Source organism: Eutrigla gurnardus (genome assembly GCF_963514095.1).
Source record: "Eutrigla gurnardus genome assembly, chromosome: 12".
Classification (NCBI taxonomy): domain Eukaryota; kingdom Metazoa; phylum Chordata; class Actinopteri; order Perciformes; family Triglidae; genus Eutrigla; species Eutrigla gurnardus.
Window position 1 is genome coordinate 18,481,173 of NC_139926.1, and position 25,107 is coordinate 18,506,279.

At 44.1% G+C, this 25,107-nt stretch overlaps 3 protein-coding genes across 3 annotated transcripts; 1 reads left to right on the forward strand and 2 right to left on the reverse strand.

Moving 5' to 3' along the window:
* Nucleotides 1–546: 546 nt before the first annotated feature.
* nr0b1 (nuclear receptor subfamily 0, group B, member 1) lies at nucleotides 547–2,144 on the reverse strand. The gene is made up of 2 exons (XM_084022906.1): nucleotides 1,350–2,144; nucleotides 547–1,046 (listed from the first exon to the last, which is right to left on the reverse strand). The coding sequence occupies exons 1-2, from the start codon at nucleotides 2,008–2,010 to the stop codon at nucleotides 805–807; spliced, it is 903 nt and encodes a 300-aa protein (XP_083879032.1). The 5' UTR covers nucleotides 2,011–2,144; the 3' UTR covers nucleotides 547–804.
* A 17,256-nt stretch (nucleotides 2,145–19,400) lies between these two features.
* On the reverse strand, nucleotides 19,401–21,263 carry LOC311021954 (TLR adapter interacting with SLC15A4 on the lysosome). Its single transcript, XM_084022905.1, has 2 exons — nucleotides 21,127–21,263; nucleotides 19,401–20,777 (listed from the first exon to the last, which is right to left on the reverse strand). The coding sequence occupies exon 2, from the start codon at nucleotides 20,773–20,775 to the stop codon at nucleotides 19,816–19,818; it is 960 nt and encodes a 319-aa protein (XP_083879031.1). The 5' UTR covers nucleotides 20,776–20,777; nucleotides 21,127–21,263; the 3' UTR covers nucleotides 19,401–19,815.
* Nucleotides 21,264–21,949: 686 nt separating this feature from the next.
* Nucleotides 21,950–24,939, forward strand: c9h13orf42 (chromosome 9 C13orf42 homolog). Its single transcript, XM_084022446.1, has 3 exons — nucleotides 21,950–23,119; nucleotides 23,205–23,349; nucleotides 24,611–24,939. The coding sequence occupies exons 1-3, from the start codon at nucleotides 22,700–22,702 to the stop codon at nucleotides 24,853–24,855; spliced, it is 810 nt and encodes a 269-aa protein (XP_083878572.1). The 5' UTR covers nucleotides 21,950–22,699; the 3' UTR covers nucleotides 24,856–24,939.
* Nucleotides 24,940–25,107: the final 168 nt, after the last annotated feature.

Below are 25,107 nucleotides of genomic sequence, written 5' to 3' on the forward strand. Positions count from 1 at the left end.
TATACTTATGATTGATCTTATTTAAGATGGTCTTATCTGTGATGCAATAAAAATAGTTGTTTCTTGACAAAATGACACCAGTTTGTTTTAAGTGTCATTTTAAGAGTTTTATGTATTTTCTGGTTTGATTTTTATCAGGATAATATCAAATGAAATGTTTACATCGTCCTGTGATCGGTCACATCTTAAACCTTTTTCATCAATAACTTATATGAGCAGGAGTCGATGAGGATCAGTGTGACTCAGACTTTTCAAGGTGACGCCAGATTTATAAGTAATCGGTGGGTGTCATCGCTTACGTGCTGCGACACATAATCTCCTGCTCGAGATTCTGTCTGGGACTGATTACACACTCGGCCCAGTGAGAAGTGTGTCAGTGATGACAGCGCACACACACACACACACACACACACACACACACACACACACACACACACAGCGAGAGAGAAAGGGACAATAAACAAAAGTTCAGAGTATTTTTTTTATTATATAAAAATAGTTTATATAAAAACAAATAAGTTATGAATTACAGCAGCTGCTTTTGTATTTTTCCTCCAATATAACATCTATTGCCTTCAACAGACTTTCTTCCTTTCTCCCATGCACACACACACACACACACACGCACGCAGACACGCACACACCTGTGTTGGTCATTTCACAGTCCTTGAAGATCATCCCACATACAGTAAATTCAGTCCCTAATGTCGTCCTGAATAAGAGCTTTAGGAGGGTCCATCGTGGCAGGCCAGCTCTGCTGAATTCACCTGAAGGTCCATTGTGGACTCCATCGTGGACCGTGACCTACTTCCCGTAGAACATCTCCATGAGCACCTCCTCGATGCTGACGCTCCCGATGACAGGTCTGAAGAAGAGCTGCGCGACCACCGGCGGGCTGATGGCCCGCAGCATGGACAGGGCTATGAGCAGCTTGGCGAAGCGCGTCGTGTCCTCCCGGTGGATCATCTGGACGTGCTCGTTCAGAGCCTGGTGCGCCTCCCGACGCAGGGACTGGATGTAGTGGAGACAGCGCAGACCCTCCACATCTGGAGGGAGGAGAGGAGGGAAGGAGATGAGTGGAAGTCCAAAGACATGTGACTGAAATCTCTCAATGCTGAAAGCTTGGATGGGTCATTTAAATAGCTTCTCTGTCTCATATCAATTAAACCCATGTTGCTGTGAGAAGATGCCTGTGCACTAAATACACCTTTCCTATGGAAAGTGTACATTATAATTTATAAAAGAATATTAAAACAAATAGTGTTGAATAATAATTAAACACTGTCAGTACCCGCCTTGTGGCACCTGAGTAAACTAACTTTACGCACAGGTATAAACGGGCCACCTACCCGGGTTGAAGAGCACCGCTCCCTTCAGGTACGCGTACTCCTTCGTGCTGATGTCTACGCTCCAGCACTTCTTCAGGAAGGCTTTGATCGCCTCGATATCCACGGCGGAGACCCCGGCGGCCCCCCTGCCCTGGCCGGCCGGCGCCTCGCTCTGCCGGTCCGGTACTCCCGTGAGGATGCGCTGCAGCATGCTGGGCTCCACGGTCTCCGTGGTCTCAAAGTCCACGCGGTCCTGCGCCAGCCCCAGCACGAGCAGGGGCGCCCAGCCGCTCCGGATCAGCATCAGCTGGTCGTCCTCCGGCAGCTCGCGGAAGCAGGGCACGTTCTTCACGAAGCGCAGCGTCTTCACCAGCACCGCCGACGCGGCTTTGCACGTCACCTGCGGGGAGCGGAGGACGCCGCGGCGCCGCGTCGAGCCGCAGGAGCACGCCTGCTGCCGGAGCTCCTGCAGCGTGGCTGGGGCGGCGGAGGAGGCGGCGGCGGCGGCGGAGGAGGAGGTCTTGTGGAGCAAGTGTTGCAGTGTTTGTTGTTGGGGTTGTTGTTGTTGTTGTTGATGCTCCGCCGCGGTCGCGAGGCTGTCACTCTTTAAAATGCTGTAGAGGATGCTGTTGTTGTTCCGCCCGCCGGCTCCCCGGCAGCGGCAGCCGTCCAGCGTGGCCATGGCCGCGGGGCCGGAGCTCAGCGCGTCCCGCTGTCTCTTTGAAGCGCCGGAGGTCAGTGACAGAGGTAGCGCTGTTTCCTTAGCCCCTGATAGCCCCGAGTGTAGGCACCACGTTTATATTAGCTCCTGTCTGTCCGCGGGATTTGAGCGCTTGTTCACTCTCTCTGCATATCCCGCCTCCCCGCACTTAGGCGCCTCCTCTTCCTCCTCCTCCCCGTCTTCCTCTCTAACTCTCATACACACACACCTATAAACACAGACTTTTCAGGGCTCTCACATTCACCACCAGGCTATAAAAATGATAATTTATGATTTTTTTTTGTTGCAAGAAACCACTCGAAAATTAGTCAAAAGCACTTTGCATCTCTTTGGCTCGCATGTGAAAGTTTAAGAAAGGTCTTCACATGACATCAATGGTAAATAAATAGATAAAGTGGCAGTCATTAGGCCTCGTTAATTAAACAGATTCATTTATTAGTCGTGGAAAGAAAAAAAAAAAAGGCAGAGACGGACAAGGAATCGGGGTCCGCTTCTATTCTCAGCGTTACCTTGACTCTGTGGCAGCGCTGTTTATCAGACGGGAGCCGGTAAAAAATATAGGCCAGCGACGGAGCTGAAGGCTTAATTATTTTAGGGACAATTTATATGATTTTCTATAGAGGGGGGGGTGGAGGGAAAAAAAGGTAGGAAGAGCCGAGCTGCGAAGGCCAGACTCCAACCTTGACTCGGACACACTGATATTGATTTAACCGTGAAAACGGGAGCTGGTGAATTATGATGTCATGACTCAATGCTCTCCTTGCTTCTGTCACTGAAGGAGGATGGGAGGGGAGGAGGAGGAGGGGGGGGGGGGGGGTTGAAGTAAAGGAGGAGTGGAGGTCAAGTGAATGAGAGACTGAGAAAGACAGGTTGGGATAAAGCAGATGAATTAAGAGGTTTATCTTAATTGCTCCTAAGAGGGATCGCAGGTTAGGCTTGGCTGCTACCTGAGAGAGAGTGAGGGTAGACGAGGGCTCGGGGAAATCAGATTACAGAGTTTAACCACAAAAAAAGCAAGCAAAGAAGTTGTCTGAATGAGGGGAAAAATACCGTGAGAATAATGCAAAAGTTCTGAGCAGCGGCCGTGACTTGCTTTACCGTACGTTGGCGGTTCAGGCGGTTCAGATGCAGCCACCAAACAACTAACCTACACAATGTCACACGAGGGTCTGCATCCAAGGCTGCCTTTGGTGTGGAGAAAAGGATGACATTGAGTGCACGGCCACATTCATGAACTCACAGTAAGTAGGACCTCAGCGGCTCCGGTTCTTTAGCGTCGAAGGACGCGGCTCTGAATGGAGGCAGGATGAAGAAGTTTTGCAGGAGTGCTAGAACATTGCTCGGAGGCCGAATGCCTTTGTATTGATTTAGTCGAGAGAGAAAACGGAGAGATTTTTCACATGTTTATATCAAGGACAGCGCGGGATAAACAGCCTTCACCCAGCCTGTCTCTTCTAGCGCTCAAGGCCCAGCCAGCGCAGGTTATAAAAATCCTTCCGTCTCAAGGAGAGATTACATTATGTCTTGTTGCAAACGCACAAAGTTGAAAAGACGGCTACAGTGCTCCGTGGCTCTTTGTCTTGCTCTCAGGTCCACCTTTTCTTTCCTTTTCGTTTATTTATCAAATCTGTGCGAGATGTATTTTAGAAGCTCTCCACTCCTACGCCATCATCTTCCCTCAGACGACGCAAATGCAATTCATCGGAAAATGTTTCTTTTATGATCTTAAATTGCGCCGACCCTCGGCTCCTGATGTGCAGTCATGTATTTGTCGCAGCAACTGGGCTTTATTTAACATTCAGCGCAGATCCAAAAGTGTCCAAAAATGCCAAATATGTCGAGCTACATGACTACAAATATTTCCATTTGATAAATGGTGAAGGCTTTTTTTTGTATTGTTGTAGTTCTGTGTGCATAAAAGGAAACCCGTGTAAATGGGAGGATTAATTCAGAGCATATCTAGCACCTCCAACATGGACGACAGCTGAAGCTGTGGTAAGACTGTCCTGACAGAGCTATCGGTGTTTACCAAGGCGGCTCAGTGGCCATTATTCCACATTATTCCAATAGCTATAATATTATTGCTCCGAATATCATAGAGAGAACCGTCCTAATCCTTAAGATTTCAGTGCTGCTAGATTTGGCGTCACTCATGGTTGCCGTGGCAACAGCATGTGCATCATATTCTGAGAATCCCTTGTACACACGCAGGCAATCTGAATTCAGTTGGTGGAATGGCAGACTCCGCAACAATAAAAGGTTTCCATAGAAAGCCAAAGGATGGCAGTTTTTTTTTTTTAAACACAAACATGTTTTTTTTATTTTTTTTATTTTTTTTTATAACAGGCCTTTAACAACACATTTCCCATGAGTCTTTGGGGGCTGAATGAGACACTGTAAACTGTTTGTAGATGGCAGCAATTAAAGGTTAAGTTAGACAATACCTTTAGAAGAGATCCGTGGTGAATAGATTACAACAGATTCATATTTTTAGATTATTCTGGACTGATTTGCAAAAACATTATTTTTTTAGAAGCTCTACCATCCAATAAAGTATCCACGGTCGTGTTTTCATCTTCAGGTCCAGTCTATTCGTAGGTTTCTGAGACGTACAGCGGTCTCTTTCCCCGGTGCCTGCTGGTCCCAAGCCCAGTTCAAAATGGCACTGCAGGGGGCGCCGTCACAGTCATTTCACATAACATCAAGGAGGCGAACACACTTCCTACAAAGCACTGCACACGGTTAGTGTTAGTCTACAGCTAGAAAACGGCCACATTTCAGCATCATAAATATGAGTCCAACCCAGGACTCACAATCACATGACTTGTCTGCTCTGAAATAACATCACATGCTAGTTTTTATTTAAACTAACACACACACACAATTTAAACACACACACACACAATCGTCTATCTGTGATCTGCAACTCTTAAACTAATTGCTGTGACACCCAGACAGTCCGAGTCAGACAGCATCAGCCACGCTGCAGCTTTCTGTCGACTGCTGAAATCTAGAGCAAGGTCAGTAGCAAAGAAGCTATCTGCCCAGACAAGGGGCATGGGAAAGTGAGAGCAGAGCTGCGTGCACCAATCAAAGTGGGAAGGAGAGCAGCATCAAAAGTACATTCCATTGCTTTAGATTTGCAGTGTTGATGCCGGTAAGAAGATTTCATGAAAACTTTGCTCGAATTACAACAAAAGAAATGAAGCGCCTCAACTTTTGTCTGAATATCCAGGAGGATTTCTCACAATCTCTCAGCTGGATTGATGGAAGGAAAAAAGGATCTTCTGTTATAACTCTGTTGAATAATATATATACGAAAACTTAAAATGTATTTCTCAACATGTACAGATTGTTTAAGAAATCACCAAATGTTTTCAATAAGTGAGCATTGTTATGTTAAGCGATTGTGCAGGAGTAAACATTTCCTGAAGGCTGATCACACAAATGAAATTCAGAGGTTGCCGTGACCCAAGAAGACAGCTCTCTGGCATATTGTGTCGAGTCGTCCTTGAAACACAAGTGTGGAGAGAAAAAAAATACAAGGTTTTTTACCAAACACTCGGGGATTAGACACTCAAAGGCAGGTCTCAGAAACTTAAGAGGACAACTTCGTTGGATTCAAGGCTTTGCATTAAATGGCTCCCCTGGAAAAGTCTTGTACTGCATTGTTTGTTGATTTGTTGGGCGCTCTTCTGGCGGTTGCTATAGTGACTGCCTCCATTTTCTCTCTGTGGCTGCTCGCATAAAGGGCTGTGTCCTTGTCTCCATAATAGTTACAAATTGAATACTGCACTTTCCAAGGACTCATGTCACCAACTTACAGCAGCAGCACTGTGTGTGTGTGTGTGTGTGTGTGTGTGTGTGTGTGTGTGTGTGTGTGTGTGTGTGTGTGTGTGTGTGTGTGTGTGTGTGTGTGTGTGTGTGTGTGTGTGTGTGTGTGTGTGTGTGTGTGTGTGTGTGTGTGTGTGTGTGTGTGTGTGTGTGTGTGTGTGTGTGTGTGTGTGTGTGTGTGTGTGTGTGTGTGTGTGTGTGTGTGTGTGTGTGTGTGTGTGTCGGAGAGGAAGAAGGAAAGAAGACAACTTTGCTTCAGATGTGATGTGAGGTCAAATGTACAGTTTGTTGAGGTTTTTTTGACGTCCTGGCAGTTTTAAAACAGATTGAATACTTGTTTACTGTTGAATGCAGAACACAGAAGGGCAACGAGGTGCAGCAGGTTTTTTTTTTTTTTCTTCTCAGCTGAGGTGCTTTCGTTGGTTTCGTCCGGTTGCTGTGATACGTGATATCCTGTGGAAGTAAAAATTTTGGTAGAAGGTAGAGAACATGTACTCTGGATGAAGGGATGTACCAGGGGGAGAGGACTTTGATAATCCGCACAAAGAAGCTACCCTTTCTTTGTCTTTATAGGCTGCATGTTTTCCTAAAAAAGGAGCTTTACACACAACCTTATCAGAGCTGAATATTTGAAAATGACCTGTGGGGTTCTACATGTCATGTAGTCTTGATTTGGGTGTGTACAGCGGTCGTTTGCCATAGTCAACTTTAATTAATAAAACACATTTTCCCGACAACATGCCAAAGTGACAAGTCAAGCCCTATATTTAACATCTTATATGCTACTTTGAACAGATTTCTAGTTTATTGTTATAAGTCTGTCTCCGCAGCTGTTTTTCATTTCTTTGTAGTTGCTTCGGTCTCTTTGTAGTTTTCTGTTTCTTTGTGGTTATTTGGAGTCTCTTCCACGTGTCTCACATTTTGTCGGTAAAAGCCAGGGGGCGCCCTGACACTTTGGGCCTGTGCCCGGTGGACCCAGATTAGTAATTCATCCACGATCCAGCTTGCCATTATTTTTGGGGACTATTTTCTTGGAGAGTATGACAGCAAGATGGTGTAGGAATATATCACTTTCTGACTTTTTTCCCCTACGTGTTGACCTGCATGAGAATGATAGAACGTTGTTTGAGGGATTGCCTCAACGCGGTTCTCAAGATGGCAACAACTGAGCTGGCAGCTAGCAGCTAACGGTGCTTACAGCATGAACTGTGCAAACAATGGCAACAGTGCTGCAAGGTCAGATAGTGATTGATTTCTGATTGAATGGCCCTCAGAATACACTCCAATGGCCATGGTCATCGTAATGAAGAAACCTACTACGGTTTCTTCTGTTTTTAATGGTTTTTGGATGGATTTCTGTATATAGTGCAGCCAGTGTCGGGGCATCGAAACCCCGTTTTCCTCAGCATAGATGGTCTTTGGCATCATATTCAGTTTTATAGTCAGCTGGGTGCAGAAACCCCAATAATTAATAAAAGCAGCTCAGTTGTTCACAGAAGGTCTCTTTGAACAAGCTCTGCTCATTGTTTACCTCAGCTGTGAACCTCTCACCGTATGTGGGTAAACGGCACACACACACCTGTGATACGACAGTCTGTAGCCTATTTGCCTCTTCTCTTGTAACACTGTTCAAGGTTGGTATATGGGTGCAAGGTCACGCTGCATACAACAAACAAAGCAGCAGATATGCCAGATGATTTTGCTGTTCACTGCTCGGATTGTGTTCCAACATGTTGCGATAAAGTACGCTGCATTGTGTAATGTTAAATGGTTGTGTTGTCGTGCACGGTGATGGTGTTCTGCCTGAGATAATAGCCTTTCAGATCTTTTATTTTGCATAACTTTTCCTGGGGTTGAGTGTTTCGCATTCAAGCTGGCATACATTCTATACCTTTTTGTGTTTGTGATACAGTATTGTGAACGGAGATGCTAATACAAATCTTGTATTAGCATCGGATTAACGGAGATGCTAATACAAATCTTAAAAATGTACACTTTTACAAGTTTTTATGATGATAATTATCACATTTTAAAACTATTTTTTGTGTTTCAACCGTCAACCGACTGTCCTATGGATGGAGAAAAAAAACCTCATACAAAAAGAAAATTACTCATATAGAAGTTGTTTTTCTGTCTCGGATGACAATGTGTGCTGTCATATTTTCAATTGAGATGTTTGCATGGACAATTTCAAAAAGCAAAGCACACAATCACATTAAAAACAAACATATGGCGTGCTGTACTAAAGAAAAAAGCTCTGCATTAAGGTAGTATTAAACTGAGATCCCGGTTGTGGGCGGATGCAGGGAGTGATGAGCTGCAGTGTCATCGATCCGGGGCACGATGCCCCTCAAACTGCAGGCTCAGGCCAATCTCAAGCCAAACTCCTAGCATGGGAGGCTTGAGTTCAGCCAGACCGCTTGGCAACCAGCTGCCAACAAGAACCACCTGGGTGTCGATGCCGTTCATTCAGTTGTCAAATACATATCGTCCGGCTCATACTTACCTCTTTTAAATGTGCAGTGTTTTGGACATGGGTCACACAAACTATAATTAAACCAAGAAGTTCAGCTTTATTTATGCACTCAGCTGAATAGAATCTATTCAAGAAACCTCATTCGTGGAGTCGGGAAAAAGGGTATCTGTGGTCCAAAACAAAAACAAGATCCTAATGTCCAGAGTAGGATTTTAAAGGGCCTCTCCAGTTTATTCTGAAATTCTTTCTAAATAATGAGTTGAGAGCTATTATTTGTCTTCAGGGGTTGTTTTTGTGAGTAAATGATTTCAAACTCAGATTGGATGAGTTTTAGCAGCACTTCAGATATTGAACGTCTAAGTAGAGTAAATATTGTGGCTGAGTCACTATTCAGTCACTGTGGTTTCAGCGCTATTAAAAAAGAAAACACATACAACTCAAATTTTAAAAGCATCTATTTATATATATTAAAAGTAATATTAAGCCTGTATTAACTGTGTTTTTTTGGGGGGGGGGGGCTACTTGGGCAGCAGAAATACAACATTGACATATTATCAACTTTCAAGTTCATATGATAAGCTGAGTCTTATATTCACTCTTTTAGCTCTGTTTTTGGTCTCCACCAACAGAGCTGTCTCTTTGGTGGAGCCTTTTGTTGTGATAATGGTAGAATTCTCCCAATAATCATTGAGTTATTTAGCCAAGCAGGCCAACGTAACCAGCTAACGTTCTAGCTCTCCTGAAGATTTTTTTGTTGTTCCCAATGAGGCATTATGGGGGAAATTTTCGACCGTCCCCAGGAAGACGTGACACCGTTGGTCTCGATCCCTGATCCCCTGTAGCTTAATTATGAAGCCTGCTATGGTAGAGGCATAGCCAGAGAGAATCCGATGAGTAGGCAGGTTATATCTTCACTCTAGATTTGTATTATTGCTCCCCGGTACCTGCAGTACAATAGAAAAAACATTCTAGCATCAACTTGGTACCAAAGTATCGTTCTGTGACATTCCTAGACAAGTAAGCCTGAACCAAAATGATCCGAAAGATGGTGAAACACCACAGACACACACACACTCTTCTAGTATTTCTAACCACCTTTACATAACTTCTAGTATTTCTAACCACCTTTACATAACATGTCAACATTCATTTTTGGGGTTTGGTATGTTGCCCCTTAACATGTGGACTGGAGGACCTGGGGATCGAATCGCCGACCTTGGGATTGGAGGACGACTCGCTCTGCCTCTGAGCCACAGCCGCCCCCAACAAACACGTCCACAGTCTCTCACAAACACACACAATGTCTTTATTATTTGAGACTTTGGCAACGTCGTCCTTGTTAATTAATTAATAATACAGATTATAACAGCTTTAAACCAAATATAAAAAAAAAAATTTTTAAAAAGGGTGCACTCAAAGTCAGATTTGAAGGATCGAGAGAAGTCATCGCTGCCTGTATCCAAACATGTACAGATAAACCCACGATATGACAGAATGAGGCAGTGAGCGGGAGGCAGAGCAGAGGCGGGACGCTGCTGTTGTAATGTCCTTGTTGTGGATAAATTGTGTGTTGAACATATGCCACTGGGACGTGAGCTAATTAGCCAAGGATGAGTGGTACCCAGGGGGGTAAAGTGTGGGGGGGGGGGGAGGCTGCCAAGGTCAAACCCATGAGTGTGCACGTGCTACTGAATCCATACAGCAACTCCCCTCAGTGCCACTCTCACGGGGTTGACTTCATTCAGCCTCCTCGCTGCTCAAAACCGTCTTCATTTGGCAAAACACGACTTAATTCCCGTCGCGTCACTCGGCCCGTCTTACCCCGGCAAGTCGCAAAGGATTTACTCGACAGCGGCGTCGTAAAAAATGCATTTGGACAAAGCAGCGATTAAAATGCAGATTGCCTCACCGGACTTCTTTTTTTTTTTTTTTTTATATGCATATCCCATTTACCCGCCTTCATCCCTCTCTTGTCCTTTCCTTCTTTCTCGGCTTGTCCTTGCCGATCTATTTATCTTGTCTGTCACCATATGAAATAACGTTGCTTTTTCATATGTATAGCCATTACTGACAACACATGTGTACGTCAGAGTGTGTGTTTGTGTGATGTGTGTAAAGGCTTCCGAGTGAAATATGAACGACTGTAGAGCAATAATTTATGTTCCTCCTATCTCATTCTTTATTGGTCTCACAGTGACTACAGAATGAATATTTTTGCCTTACATCGTATCGAGGACAGGGTCATGTTTGCATAAGGAGGTAAATTATGACACTAATAACAATGTCGGCGTGCCTGGAAGAGCCGTGGGAGGAGGTGAGGGGGCTTGAATGGAGGAGAGAAAAGGGCTCGGCTGTGGCGATGACCGAGGTGAGGGGAAGAGACCAAGAGGAACCAAATACTTTAAATAAGAATAAACACGTTTTGATCGGTCTTTTGTTGCCGATGAAATGCAAAAGCGAAAACTTCTCATTAAATCCGTCAGCGACGTGTCCTTCATTTCAGACTTGGGCACCTTGAACAACAACAAACACAGTTTCAGACTTCTGTAAGTGACTCGTCGGCAGGCGGTGAGTCACGCTGTCATACTTTGAGTTTTGAAAGCCTCACGGATCTTAATCGCGTAGTGTTTTCTGACGTTTTTAATGTCATCCTGAAAGAGTTGGACTCTCTTATTTGAAGTTGAAGCTGTGAAATGACTCACGGGCTGAAAAGCTCAGAACTTGCTTTCTTTATTTTCTTGTATAATTTTACGTCCATTTTATTCTCCCATTCTCTCCTCCTTTTCTCCTTTGAGCTCAATTTCTTTTATCTGTCTGCAGCTGCTGCTTTTGACTTTAAATATGTGCAGAATATATACAGTAAGTTCATGAACCATGATGCATTGCTAAAGATGAAACCAGCCAAAGAGAGCGGTTGAAAAGGGCTCCACCTCGACCAGCTTAGAATGGTGATTAATGCATCAATAATTTAATACTTTGTCCATGATGACTAATTTCCATACATTCTGCTTCTGTATTTTTAATGCGGGACACTTGTGTTTGTGTTTTTCTTATTGCTGTATTGTAACATCTACTTAAATGTTCTGAAAACTACACAACTGAACACTCATTTGAAATACATTGGATGAATGAGAGTAAAGTGGGGTAAAGGACCTACTCAACCTGTGTATATGATGGTTCAGGGATAAGGCTGGCGATGTTCTACATGTAATTTATTGTCAACAAATACCATGAAAAAACCAACAAGGTCTTATTCATATGTGAGCTCCGTGCATCATCTCTGGCTCTCAGCTTCAAACCCATTTGTTTCTATTGTAGACATTACATCGTTTTATTTAATAAAAACATCCTTAAGGGCGCCTTTTTTTTTTTTTTTTAGCAAATATCCAAACGGGAGTAAATAACATGTTTCTTGGTTATTGTTGGAGTTTTCTCCAGCGGATTTAATGAATATTTATGTCATCAGAACAGTGTATGTGGAGATTAACTCAAAATAAGTTATACTAAAAGTGCAGACCTGTTGGTTGCATCAGTTAACTTTTGGTCTTCAGATGAGATCTATTGGCAAGACGCAGTGACACTATCATCACTACTGCAGCATATTGAGCTACTAATATTTGAGTTTTCACAATTAGCAGCCTTTTATTCAGCCCGTGCCTCTTTGAGCTAATTCAGAAGTAACCTTGCCAGCTTGCCATCATATTGGCTACAAACTCGAGAGTAGATGACGATGTCTGAACTTTCTGTTCAGCTTCTGCTGCTATTTTAGTGGGCCTGCAGGTGGTTTGTTACTCAGCCGTCACTCGAAAGTGGAATGTGGTATTTTTGAAAAATACATGGCAGGTTCTTTAAACAAAGAAATCCTCTCCAGTCTTTGATTTAATGGGTTCTATTGCAGCATCAGCGCTGACCTCTAGGAGCCGCCATTGTTGTTTTGAAGGAGCAGTCGGCGGTCTTTTTCAGGTCCAGGTAGGGGTGTGCGATATGAGGATATTAGATCGCGATCTGCCTTTACAGAGAGATCTTAAGCATCGTGCTACAGCACACATTCGCCGTCCACACGGAAACATTTTTTGTGTGTAAACGCAGAAGCAAGTTTGGGCCGTTGGATCGTGCTGCAGCAGATATTCTGCTCCTCTGTACGACGCTTATTAGGGCCACTGTATGGGAAAATGGAGCCGAGAGAGGGGCGCAATATTCAGAGAAAAAAGTTGCAGATATGCTACTTTATTACGATGCTAACAAACAACCGGCATTTATGCTAGCTCCCATGAATGTACGTACATTTATCTTTCTAATTAATCCATGCCAATGTGTGACAACACCTCGTTAAGGTCCTTAGGGTGAGGGCTGTTGATGGTAATTGTTGGGGTTTTTTTTATATGTCATCTTATGGGTTTTTATTGATCGGGTGGTTAGGCTAAGATGTAGCCGTAGCTTTCACTTGTTGTTGGAGCAACGGCAAAATTGCTACTTTATAAATTTGCTACTTTTTTCTCTGAATATTGCGCACCTCTCGGTTCTGTATTTTTTTTTTTTTTTTTTTTTTTAACTACAGTGGCCATAATACGCTGTCGCACCTCTGCCACTACGCTGAGGGATTACGGACAGCTTGTATACAGCGCGCAAGCGGCATGGAGGACAACACGGGGAAGTTGGACCCTAAAAGGAATTTGCCATTTATAGTGTTGTTTTACCTTTTGAAATTCTTGTTGAATGTTCATACTTTGAAAAGGTACTTTGGCCTAAATGGTCTGTTATTCTTTCAGTTTTGTTACCTTGTAGGGCTATATTTTTTTAAATAGGGAAATTACTTTGGTTGTACTGTTCAGTAACTTGCAAAATAGTCTTACAAACCAACATGAAAAAGAATTGTGATATATTTTTGCCATATCGCCCACCCCTAGGTCCAGGGTTGCATCACACGCTCCGATTGGTCCAGACACAAACACTTTACGCCAGAGAAAGCTGGATTTCTGTTCAAAACGATCACAGATTAATATTCAAATATTTATACCGGTAATATCTTTAATTTGAACAGTGACAAAACAACGGAGCACTGGGGCAACGGTAACAGATCAAGGTTAACACCAACTAATTCTACTTATTTAATATTAATAATGATAATAATAATAGTATGTTGTGTCTTGAAACGAAGCATGCACTTACCATGACTGATTGAGGTTTTAAAGCATGTCATATTTCTCCGTCTGAATCTAAACCTAGATTCTTTTCATCACAAGAAGTTTTTTTTCCAATTATTTCTTCCTTTCTACCCTTTCAAGTACATCCATTGGCCTTGCTTAACTAGATAAATTGCTTTGGCACACCATTCTGCCTCCTCTTCACAATTTATTTGTACCTGTATAATTTTCCTCTCTTTTCAGGGTGTTTCTTTCTATACATGTTTGCTTTTGCCAAGGCCAAGGCCTCCGCTAAAGGCCAGTTGAGCTTGTTGAACTTCCTGTTTGTATTAGACATTCTGTTGCTGAGCTACCTCGGCAGGCATCATACTTGTATGTCTTATATTCGCCTTTAACACAAACAGATGAAAGTCTTTTCTTTACAATATATAATTAACTGAAATTAATAAAACTGCCCTCCAGCAGTCAAGGCTGGAGTACCAACTGGACCAGACTCTTATGTGGTCTAAAGAAACAGGTTTCATTGTCTGGCAAGTATTTGTGATAATTAGTTTGAGGCTGAAGTACACCATGAACTGAATTGATTGGGGCCTTTGTAGAGAGGCCTCTTTATCTCTCCAACACTATCTATCTCTCTCTAGAGAGACTTCTGCATCTCCTCGTTTACAAAGATTATTTCTTTCATTAAACCTTGAACCTTGAATTCATACACTATTTTGTAATTATTCCCTGACATGTGAGGCAGTTACTATTTTTTAACGTGACTTGTGGTGTAGATACAGAAAGGAAATGTTGAATCAATAGGGTGTAGAACGAACAATTTTAGGATGTTTCTTAAAAAACAAATGTATCACCTGATACGGACATAATCCCTCTCAATCATCACCTCAGACCCACCTGAGATGTGTGGTGGTGTCCGTATCTACAGAGAGCCTCGATGGAAAAGATGATTTTACTTTCACCCGACTGGCTCCCCTAAGAGTTTGATTGATGATGACATTGATGGTTCATCCAATCACCTTAAATTCACAGCATATTTTTTTTTGAAAGTGCCCTTTTCCAAACAGTTTCCAATGACGACTCCTCTGATTGGTTCTGTGGAGCAAACCATCTGGCGGCTCAAGTTGGGGGTGTGACCCCCCGGCCGATAACAGCATGCAGGGTGTGCAGCCCGTTCGTTTTGTCAAATACCACCACTTAATCATGGCGCTCGGCGTCCGATGGCGAGACCCATCCATGGGCACAAGGTCCACTTTAGCTTCATCAGATACAAAGCAGCCGTGCTGATGGATGAGAATGTGTTTGTGTGTGTGTCCCCTGCTCTGCTCTCTCTCCTCTGCTGTGTTCAGAGTGACCGAGACCAGCTCTCAGTCACCAGACAGGAGGAAGCTGGCCATGCTTTCTTTTTTTAAATCCTTCACCTACACCTTCCCATGCAGCCGTGCAGAGTCTTTATTTGAAACAATCAAGAGGGAAAAAAGACATTCTGATTCCTCACTTTTTTTCCTCACCAACGCCGCTCCCTCTCTTCATTCACTATGTAGCTTGCTCGACCATCGCTCCGTCGCTCTTTGAGCCGAGGAGGAGTGGCCAACTTTGAATGCTCTGTAATTACAAACGGCAACTAACAGCTGTTGCATATTACACCCTTTGTTTTAAAGCTGCAAGCAGCGATGAACGTGACATGATGCCTCCCATAAAAGTCTACGACTCAGTTCATGAGTTATGAAAGAGGATGGGCATAACGAGTGCAATGTGAGGGGCGTGGCTATGAATCTATATAGGAACGTAAATGTCCTCGGGACTGGACCAAACATCGACTTGACAAAGAATGCTGAAGTTACAAGAACAACTTCCTGTTTTATTGCAAAATGCACATTTTCCACCAGCACAGCAACAATGCTGTATGGAAACGCAAATGCTTTATGACTTGTGATCGCAAAGGTCTTTGGCTTGTCTTTGTTCAAACAATTTCTGTGATTTTGTTCTGAGATGCTGTCGAGCCGTTTTAGTCAAATCATCCATAAAGACATTTGTTATGGAATGAGTTATGGCATGCAAAGAGCAAAGGCAGATAAAAAGGAGAGAACATAAGAGATAAAAGAACTATTATGTCACAAACGTCAGGAAATGGGGTCAGGGCTAATCCTAAGCATAACCATAATCTATTTGTAATTACATAAAGATACAGCAAGGATGAAGTTTGGGGGAAATTCCATCACCCTTCAACAATGTCCACAAAACAGTGTTACAAACCTCTGTGGTAAAGAAGAACAAACATATGAGTAGATACAAATATTTGTCCCCTTCCAGTTGCCATCCACAGTCACATGACTGCCGTGTGCTGTGATATATAGTCATGCTTTACCACATTATGTTCCCCGGCTCTCTGAGCACCAGATCCTGCTGCCCCGCTGTCTCCCAAGGTCTTCCTCTGTCTGCTCCGGCTTAGCCAAGGTCACCGGCGCCGCTACAGGCTCCCCGCAACCTTGAGCGACTAACTGACCGGGAAATGTGTGTTCTCCCGTTCCACCACCTACGTGTCCCAGTGTCAATCAGCCAGATACAGAGCCAGGGCTGTCATTAAATGTTCCAGCAAGCTGTCACTTGGACATTAGGTCACTCCGGTAGATGGAATCTGAAGGGGGAAAAAAATGGAGAAAAAAAGCCCACATTTGCTCAAGGCCATCCAAGAAATTAGGAGAAAGAGCTCTGGACTTAATTGAATTAAGTGCCTGGACACACCACCTGTAGGCTGAAATGTTTCCACCATGTTTGGTTACGAGCATTTACCATAGCAATACATTAAAATCTTTATCGACAAACAAATTCATTAGTTCAAATAAAAGTGAATGGAAATGTACGCGTGCATCCGTGTCTGATCCGGAAAAGAGCTCGAAAGATCTTGACTCTCAATCGGCCTTGAAAAATCGGTGAAAGAGGTTTTTAAATCAGACAGTCACAAAGGGGGGGAAAATAAGTAAACAGTATGACTGTTCCAATTAACAAGGCTACATACTAAAAGCTTTTTAAATAAAGGCAAGCCACAGAGTGCTACAGAGCATTAAAGCCACAATCGTGAGGGACCTTGGCTTTGATATGAAATCTTGTGGCCTTGCCTTAACCGCCCTCCATGTTAAAAGCTCTTTGTGACAGGGAAATTACTTTATGAACCTCTGAAAGACGCTCCAACACTTCAACCTCCCTGTTAGGTTCATCGCCAGACAATGAGAGAAGTGTGTTTTCTTCCATTTAAAAAAATTCACTGCAGCTCACCGTTTGTTTTATCCGTCTGTCCCTGCTCTCATTTTCTAGCTTCTCCTTTAGTCTTTGACCCTCGTTTCACTTTTTCTTAAAGAGTAAAAACGCCTACTAATTACAGAATATTAAAAACATCTTTGCCCTTCAAATTGTTGCATCTGCACCCAAAATAAGGGTGCAAAGTTATTTGTTAAGCTTTTTGAATGACAGGTAAACCATTTGTATCATTTGGTAAAGTTGAGGGTTGGTGAATACATATGCACATCATGTGTTTATGTAAGAGACTATAGCGTTACTCTCAGCCTTGTAAACAACTCGTAATCTCTGCTGGAACAAGATGTCTGATTTTCATTTTTCCAGGGTCTGTGGAAATCTGTTTGTTTTTGAAAAATGCTCACGCCGCGCAATTTGGCATAGGTGAGTTATAGGTACAGTCAAGCCCGAAATGATTCATACCCCTGGCAAATTTTGACTTGCTTTTATTCAAGCAGCACGTTTTTCGCAGGCTTCTCCTAGATGATGATAAAACGATGTACAAGGAAAAAAATGTCAGCTTTTATTTACATTTGAACAAAAAGTGGTATGTCTAAAATGATTCATACCCTTCTCAATAATCAATAGAAAAGCCTTTATTGGCTGTTACAGCAAGTATCTTTGCCCATTCATCTTTAGTGATGAGCTCCAACCCGTTCAGGTTGGAGGGTCTCCTTGCCATCGCCCTGATCTTTAGCTCCCTCCACAGATTCTCCATCAGATTCAGATCAAGACTCTGGCTGGGCCACTGTAAACGTTTTTGTCTGCTAACCATTTCTTCACCACTTTTGCTGTGTTTTGGGTCGTTGTCGAGCTGAAATGTCCACTGGTGCCCAAGGCCACGTTTCTCTGCAGACTGCCTGATGATGTCGTTTTTCATGGTGCCGTTTACTGTGATTAGGTTCCCTGGTTCATTGGCTGACAAACACCCCCAAGCATTAGGTTCCCACCACCATGTTTGACGTTGGGGACTGTGTTCTTCGGGTTGATGGCTTCTCCTTTTTTACTCCAAATGAAGATACATTATTGTGGCCAAACAATTCAGTTTTTGTTTCATCTGACCATAAAACAGAAGTCTTCTTCTTTGTCCAGATGAGCATTTGCAAAGGCCAAGTGGGCTTTCGTGTGCCTTATCTGGGGAAGTGGCGTCCACCTTGGTCTGGGTCCGTTGAACCCAGCAGGCAGCAGTGACTGTCTGCCTTGAGACGTTGCCACCAGCAGAGTCCAGATTCACCATTATGGCCTTGGTGCTGATCCTTGGATTCGTTTTCACCTCTCTCACTATCCTCCTGGCCAGAACAAGTGTCACTTTTGGCTTCCAGCCACGTCCTCTGAGATTTTCCACAGTGCGGAACGTCTTGTATTTTTTAATAAAACTTTGCACTGTAGCCACTGGAACTCGAAAGCGTTTAGATTTATGGCCTTAGAGCCCTTTCCTTGTGAGCAGCCGCAGGTCCTCAGTGAGCTCCTATGTCTTAGCCATGAGCTGCTGTTTTTCACCTGTTGAGTTGATTTAAACAGCTGTTCCCAATGAATCAGGGTAATAAGGATGCTTTAGAACAGCTTGGAATCTTTGGAATGGTATAGATTTTTGGATTTTCTGACAGTTTGCAAAGGGTATAAATAATTTTGGACATGCCACTTTTTTGTTCCAATGTAAATAAAAGCTGACATATTTTACACAATGATGCCTCTTGTACATCATCTAATTATCTTCTGGGAGATGCCGGTGTAATTTCCGGTCAAAAGAAAACTTGCTGGTTGAATAAAAGCGATTTTAAGTCAAAATTTGCCGGGGGTGTGAATAATTTCGGGCATGACTGTATATACGAGCATGTTTTTTTTTTTTTTTTTTTTTGGTCCGTAAGGGTTCGGCTCCTTTTAACGTGTACCTGGAATGTTGTATCCGGATAGAAGCAGAAATGCCAAACGTGTCTCTGCGGCCTTGAGACTTCACAGGGCTGCGACTGCAGCGCTCCGCTCGGTAAACACAGTTTCCTCCTGTGGCTCTCTGTTTGGACAGGAAACAAGGAAGCCGATCAAATGCTGGCTCAGAAGGCCACAGCTGCACGGAGCCGGGATGGAGTCGGGGGTCTCTCAAAGCATGGTATGGCTGGGCAGGCAGGCGGCGGGGGGGGGGGGGGGTCACTTAGTGTGCAAATCCATCGGTTTGTAGCCCTGCTGAGTTGCTCATTTGTGCTTGTGTAATATTTTCCCAAAATAAATCCTGCAGTGTAGATAACCTTATCTCAGGCTTGTACTGTGTTTACACTGTAGGGGAACCAGTATCAGACACATTGTTAAATTTGGTGTTAGTGCCCGACTGCCTGCGTCTGCCTACAGATTTACAACCTAGTCCTGATGACATCATAGATTGGCAGGGTGCAGATGATAGGAGGCATTAGCAGGACGGGTGGATGGATGTTGGGAGAGGGAGAGGGAGAGGGAGAGGGAGTGGGAGTGGGAGTGGGAGAGTGTGTGTGTGTGTGTGTGTGTGTGTGTGTGTGTGTGTGTGTGTGTGTGTGTGTGTGTGTGTGTGTGTGTGTGTTGCAATCTGCATTAATACTTACTTAGGTGATAACGCTTCCCCCTTGTGACCATTTATTGAACTGCAGACTTTGCATCGTCTCATTAATTATATCTTTATCAGTAATTATATCTCCATCATCATCATTCCCGCAACCCTGAATACAGAATAAGCAGTAGACAATTGATGGATGGAAATAAATAATCATCAGATTTGGAAAGTATTATTCACAGAAGTGGCTGGCAGTACAAGAACTAGGTTGTAGTTGGTTGTGGTGTGTTACTCTGTTCGGGGGAGGAAGAGATCGGTTTCAATTTTCAGTTCCTGTTTTTATTAAGAAAGCAAAACTGCCCAACATACACGCAACCTATGATGATACATACGGTATTATTATTAATCACATACAGCACCTCCTCTCCACAGCTTATAAAAAGGGAGAAACGGTGATAAAACTAAAACAGAAGGGAGAAATAATTGGTGAGGCCCCGGGGTTACTCCCCTTTATTCTCTGTGAGCTGCTCCCTGGATGCCTCATTTGAAATCTGCAGAAAGGGAGTGCTGATCTCACTTGACTGCATGTCGCCAGCCACCCGTAGAAGGCAGCTGAGTACCATGTCCTTGGCCAGACCGGCCTCCAGGTTCCCTTCCCGACTCAGCTGCAGAGTGATCTGGTCTAGGCTGGTCAGGAACAGCTCTGAGCCTAGCAGGGCGCAAACGGGGCCCGGGTCGGAGTCCGAACCGAGGGCCCCTTCCTTGGCCATGTTCTCCATCATGTACTGCTGGTACAAGTCCAAGAGTTTCTGCTCCAGATAGTGGTTTAGAAGAGAGTTGGAGAATGGACCTTCACGGCTCTGGAACAAGAAGCTCCGATCACGGGCGCTCCCCAGTCTCCAGCGATTTGAACCCCCCCTGTGTGGATTCAGACGTCCACCTGGAGATGTCTGTCCCGGGGGAGAATCCTCCCTAGCTGGGGGGACATCACAGGACTGCAGGAAAGGGCCGAAACCCTGGGCTTCGGTACCGACCCGGAGCTCCCCGTCGTTGGTTGAGAGCGGCAGCACCTGGTCGCCTCCGATGTGAAGGTCGCTGTAGTTTTGGCAGAAGCTCTGACAGAAGGAGGGGACCAGGAAAGGGGCATCGCCGACCGAGCGAGCCTGAGCCGGGATCTCGATCTCCGGAGACATCTGTCTGCCCGGCAGGGCTTCGTGGCCATCCAAGGACTGCAGCGGAGAAATGTAGAACTCCACAGGATCGCTCCTGTTGTCCGTGCGACCCGTCGGCTCGGGGGAATTGCGACGAACAAGCGAAGTGTGTCTGATGGAGCCCGGCACCAGGGTGGCAGCTGCTCTCGGCATCCCGTGAACACTCTGCAGAGCTCTCTGAGGAGGGGGGGGATCCGTCTCCTCCGACTCACCATAGGTCATGCTCAACAGTCTGCCTTCACAAAGCATGGCTACAACACAAAAGCACATTCACAGAAGCCGTGAGACGAGTTGTCAAAAACACAGTGCAACATCAGCAGATTTATCTCTTCAAATCCATGTGTGATCACAGATCTATAGACCAAAGCCGTACAGTGTCACACAGCAAAACTCAACAAAAAACGCACATAAAAAAACTGATACAATAAAATTGCAATAAAACTGAAACACCAGATCATTCACGACTACATGATCCCGCTTTAAAAATCTTTTTTAACCGGGTCCAACCTATTGATCCCCTTCAAACAAACATCTGTCCTGGATTTTTTTTACCACAGGGCGTCCAATAATCATCGTCCTTTTGAATGAACGTCTTCCTACCTCGGACCGGTCTCTTGTCAGTTTTCACCTTGGGTTTCCAAATATCCTTCCACGGTCTTTATCGCAGCGGAGCGTTTCTTAGAAACATTTGTGCACTGCGACTCATTCAAGATCTGCATGAATAAGAGTGCATTCATGTGCGAGGGTTATTTTGTACGACCCCAAGGGGAAGTGGGAATGTTAGATATTTTCTCTTTCTTCCCATTTTTGAAAACCTGATATTGCAGCTGGGTTAATCATGAATTCCAACGTTAATAGCTTATTTTCAACGGACTTTTGTAAATTAGTCAATTTGTACAGCCTTGCATAAAGATGTATTGAATTTCCTCTGAACAAACGAAGGGAGATGACAGATGTTTTATTCTTATTAAGGAAACCACAGTTTTGTTTCTTCGTAAAAGCAGCAGGTGTGTAGAGGGGAAAGCAGAAAAGAAAGTCGCTACTGTCTGATTCCTGTTTTCATTTTCTGACAATAGTTGCCTCTCTTTGACGACATGCATCTTTTTAGTCCAATAACTGCTGTTTGGAGCTCCGAGCTTTACTCCTCCTGGTAACTTGTTAAAAAAGCAGAAGTCTGACTTCATGCTCGGTTGTGTATCCACAACTCATCGGTTCCTCTTTGAAACCGTGCCGAATCTTCAGCATGTTTTTTTTGTTTGTTTGTTTGTTTGTGGTTTTATTTGAGCACACGTTAGCCTCTTTATCTGACAGGTGGCCGAGTAGATCAGACGGTGTAAACATCCCAAGGCCCAACTTGAATTGAACTCCACTTCGTTAGAAACTCTCTTTCACAGCTGTGGTTTAAGTCGGTTATCTTGTGAGTGTGGTGGAAACTTTCAGGCTGCATTTATGGCTGGGATTTTTTTTTCCTAGACGAGAATACTCTTGTCTGCATACATAACTCGCTTCAATGAAGACTCTTGTATTCAGACTTCCTCTGCTTGCAGCACATGAAACACAAGACGACACGTTTTATTATTAATCGGGTGAGTCAACCTCGACATAAGTCAACCTCGCATAACTGCTCGAGTTTGTTACGACATCCTGGTCTTTCATACAACAAACTGTATTAGAAGTTTTGATCTTTAGAGCCGCTTCATTTAAACGCAAACAGGCAGTTTATATTTTGTTCTCCTGTTTCGTCGTAACATATGGTTTATGAGGAATCCAACTGACCCGGAGTCAGGCTGTTGTTGTTTTGTCCATTAAGGCTTGAGTGAGTCAGGATATTTGACACAGGCCTGCTGCTCAGCTGCAATCGTACACAAAGTGTAGAGTTACCGGCAGCGTTGCCGAGCAACATCCGATGACATTAAAGACTGAGCTCAGGTTCCACAGGAGACTCGGACCCGCTTTTGCCTTTTGTGTCACGAGAGAGCAGCGGCTTCGCGATTTCAGCACCCTGGACAGCGAGCGGTCACAGTCTGACAAACCCAGTCAGGTTTAAAGGCATTTTTTGCTTTTGTCCTGAGACGTATCGGCGAGCTCGACGGGACGATTATGGATTAATGCGTCACAAACACGAAGGAGTCTAAGGACATGTCTGTAACCCCAAAAGACTCCCTTTAGAGGAATGTTCAGGAAGATTAATAATGTGTTCCGTCCCAACCAGCACGGACACGGAGGGCGGGATGGCGGAGGTGATGGTGGGTTCAGGTCTGAGCAGGACTACCACAACGCCTGCACCGTCAGGCTGGTCCGCAGCACCTCCATGCTCGTGGTGGGAGAGAGGACTCAGACGGCCGTGGGCTCGACTTTAAAACGGAGCAAAAGTACAGTGAGCATCGAGTCGACCTTGTACTATTATCAGAGACAAGAGGACAGGATATGGCTCTACTCTCAGAATCAGAACTGCCTGGAGTACCTGGAGGCACTTGTGGCTTTGAGACGACAATACACAAAGAGTGTGAGTGATTTGAAAAGTAACGACGCCAAGGCTACGGTGTCCTCCAAGAAGAAGCCGGCACCTCCGCCACCGACAAAGGATGAACCGGTGAGTTGAATTCCTCCATCCCCGGAGCACGCAGCAGGTAATATCTGAGAAAAGCGTCCAGTTTTTATTTTTTTCCAACCCGCAGAAATCAAGAGCCAAACCCTCTGCACCTCCAGTCCCCAACGAGGAGGACACGCTGCAGTTCTTTGATGCGGTCATCGCCGGATGCGACAGCGAACCTCAGCGCAAACCGTACATGGATGATGGACACGCAGACGTGGACTTCATCGGTGGGTTAAGATGCTGCTCTCTAACTGTAACTACTGGGATTTAGGACCGGAAGGCCTTAAACTACTAAATATAGCTATGATGTTGAAAACGTGTTTACTTTAAGAGTTAGATAATGGTTTAAAGCAAGTAGATTTACTCAAGAACCGTCACATTTTATATACAAAACATAAGCTGATTTTATAAATACGATGTATAGCTTTACATTCAATAGCCCAACGGCACGTAAAGCAGTTTTATATTGTGACCAGATGCATTAGTGTAGGTGAGTGTATAATATATAAAAGTATAACCATTACAGAAGCTCGTATGACATAATCAGCTGATCAGTACTTTAATTTACTCAACTGTACTTGATTACATACATATGATTTGCACGCTACATGGATATTTATATATGATTGTTATACTAGTCTACTACTTGAAGATTTTACATGCTAAATACACTAACCACCAGTACATAAAGTGGATATAATTAGATCTGCGTTCACTAGTTGCATGAAAACATGTTTTACACTTCAATGCATCAACAATCCGATAAAATGAGAAACCGTAATAAAGACGCAGGAAGAGGCCATTCTACAGGAAGTACTTTTACTCTACGTTGAGCATGTTGTGCAGTAATATTTTAAATGCAAGACTTTTACATTTAACAGTATTTGCTGTATTGCTACTTTTATTTAAGCTGAGCTCAGAGATGGACACACAAATACTGAGCTTAAAGCACCTACACACAGCCCTGTGGTACACCCACACGGTGTTTTCACCCATTTAGCGATACAGTGTGTGCCGATTTAATGCCTAAACGTATAGTGTAGTGATGTATCTCTACCTGGAACAGTTACAACGTAGGAATGCTGCTTACAGGTTAATGGATCAATAATTCGCTCCGAATGAGGCCACTTCACACAAAGTCCCTTCACTTGTCACACTTGAATTGCTGTCATTTCTTTCATACCTTGTGATGGAATATTCTTACAGGAATAATAACCTTAATGACGGCTCAGTTGGTCCGGTCAGCGTTCACCTTTAGAGCTGAACCGGCACACCTGAATGGAATGCAGCCGTTAATCATTGATCAGCTGTAAACACAAAAACGATTCTTCTTCCACCACTTGTTTGACTGGTAAAGGTCAAGTGGGGTCAAGGATTGGAAGATGCTCATTTATGCATCACTCCAGGTCTTCAGGGACTAGCTGATTATCTACATACCCCCCCTGCTGCGTTGTTCAGCCTCACCCCAGGTACTTTCCTCCCCTACAGTGGCGTCCAGCTCGGCCGAACATGACCTCCACTCCAACTGGGTCTTGCGGGTCCCTCGGGTCGCGGGTGACTCCGAGCAGAAAGCAGGTCGCGAGTGTGCCAAGGAAAGTGCCCGAAAGAAGAAAGCCCAGACCGGGTCCACAAGCAGCAGACTGCGGCTGCAGAGGAACCCGATCCATCTGCCCAAAGTGGTGGAGAGTGCGTTCCAGACTCTGCGCTTCAAGCCCAAATTAAAAAAGCAGTGAAGCTGATAGACATTTGAAACTCATTAGCATTTCCACGCTGTTGAAGTGTGCTCTGCTGACATCCGGACAATTAATACTTAATATTTAAAAGGAATTTTAATAAAGCAAATGTTTAAAAAAATCTGTCTAGCCAATTCTTCTTTTTTCATATTGAATGTTTGACTTGTCATATTTGAAAAAGCAGGTGTTACTAATAACATAGTAAGCCATGACAGCAGGACCCTGAAACAAAAGCTATTAGCAACCTACTTT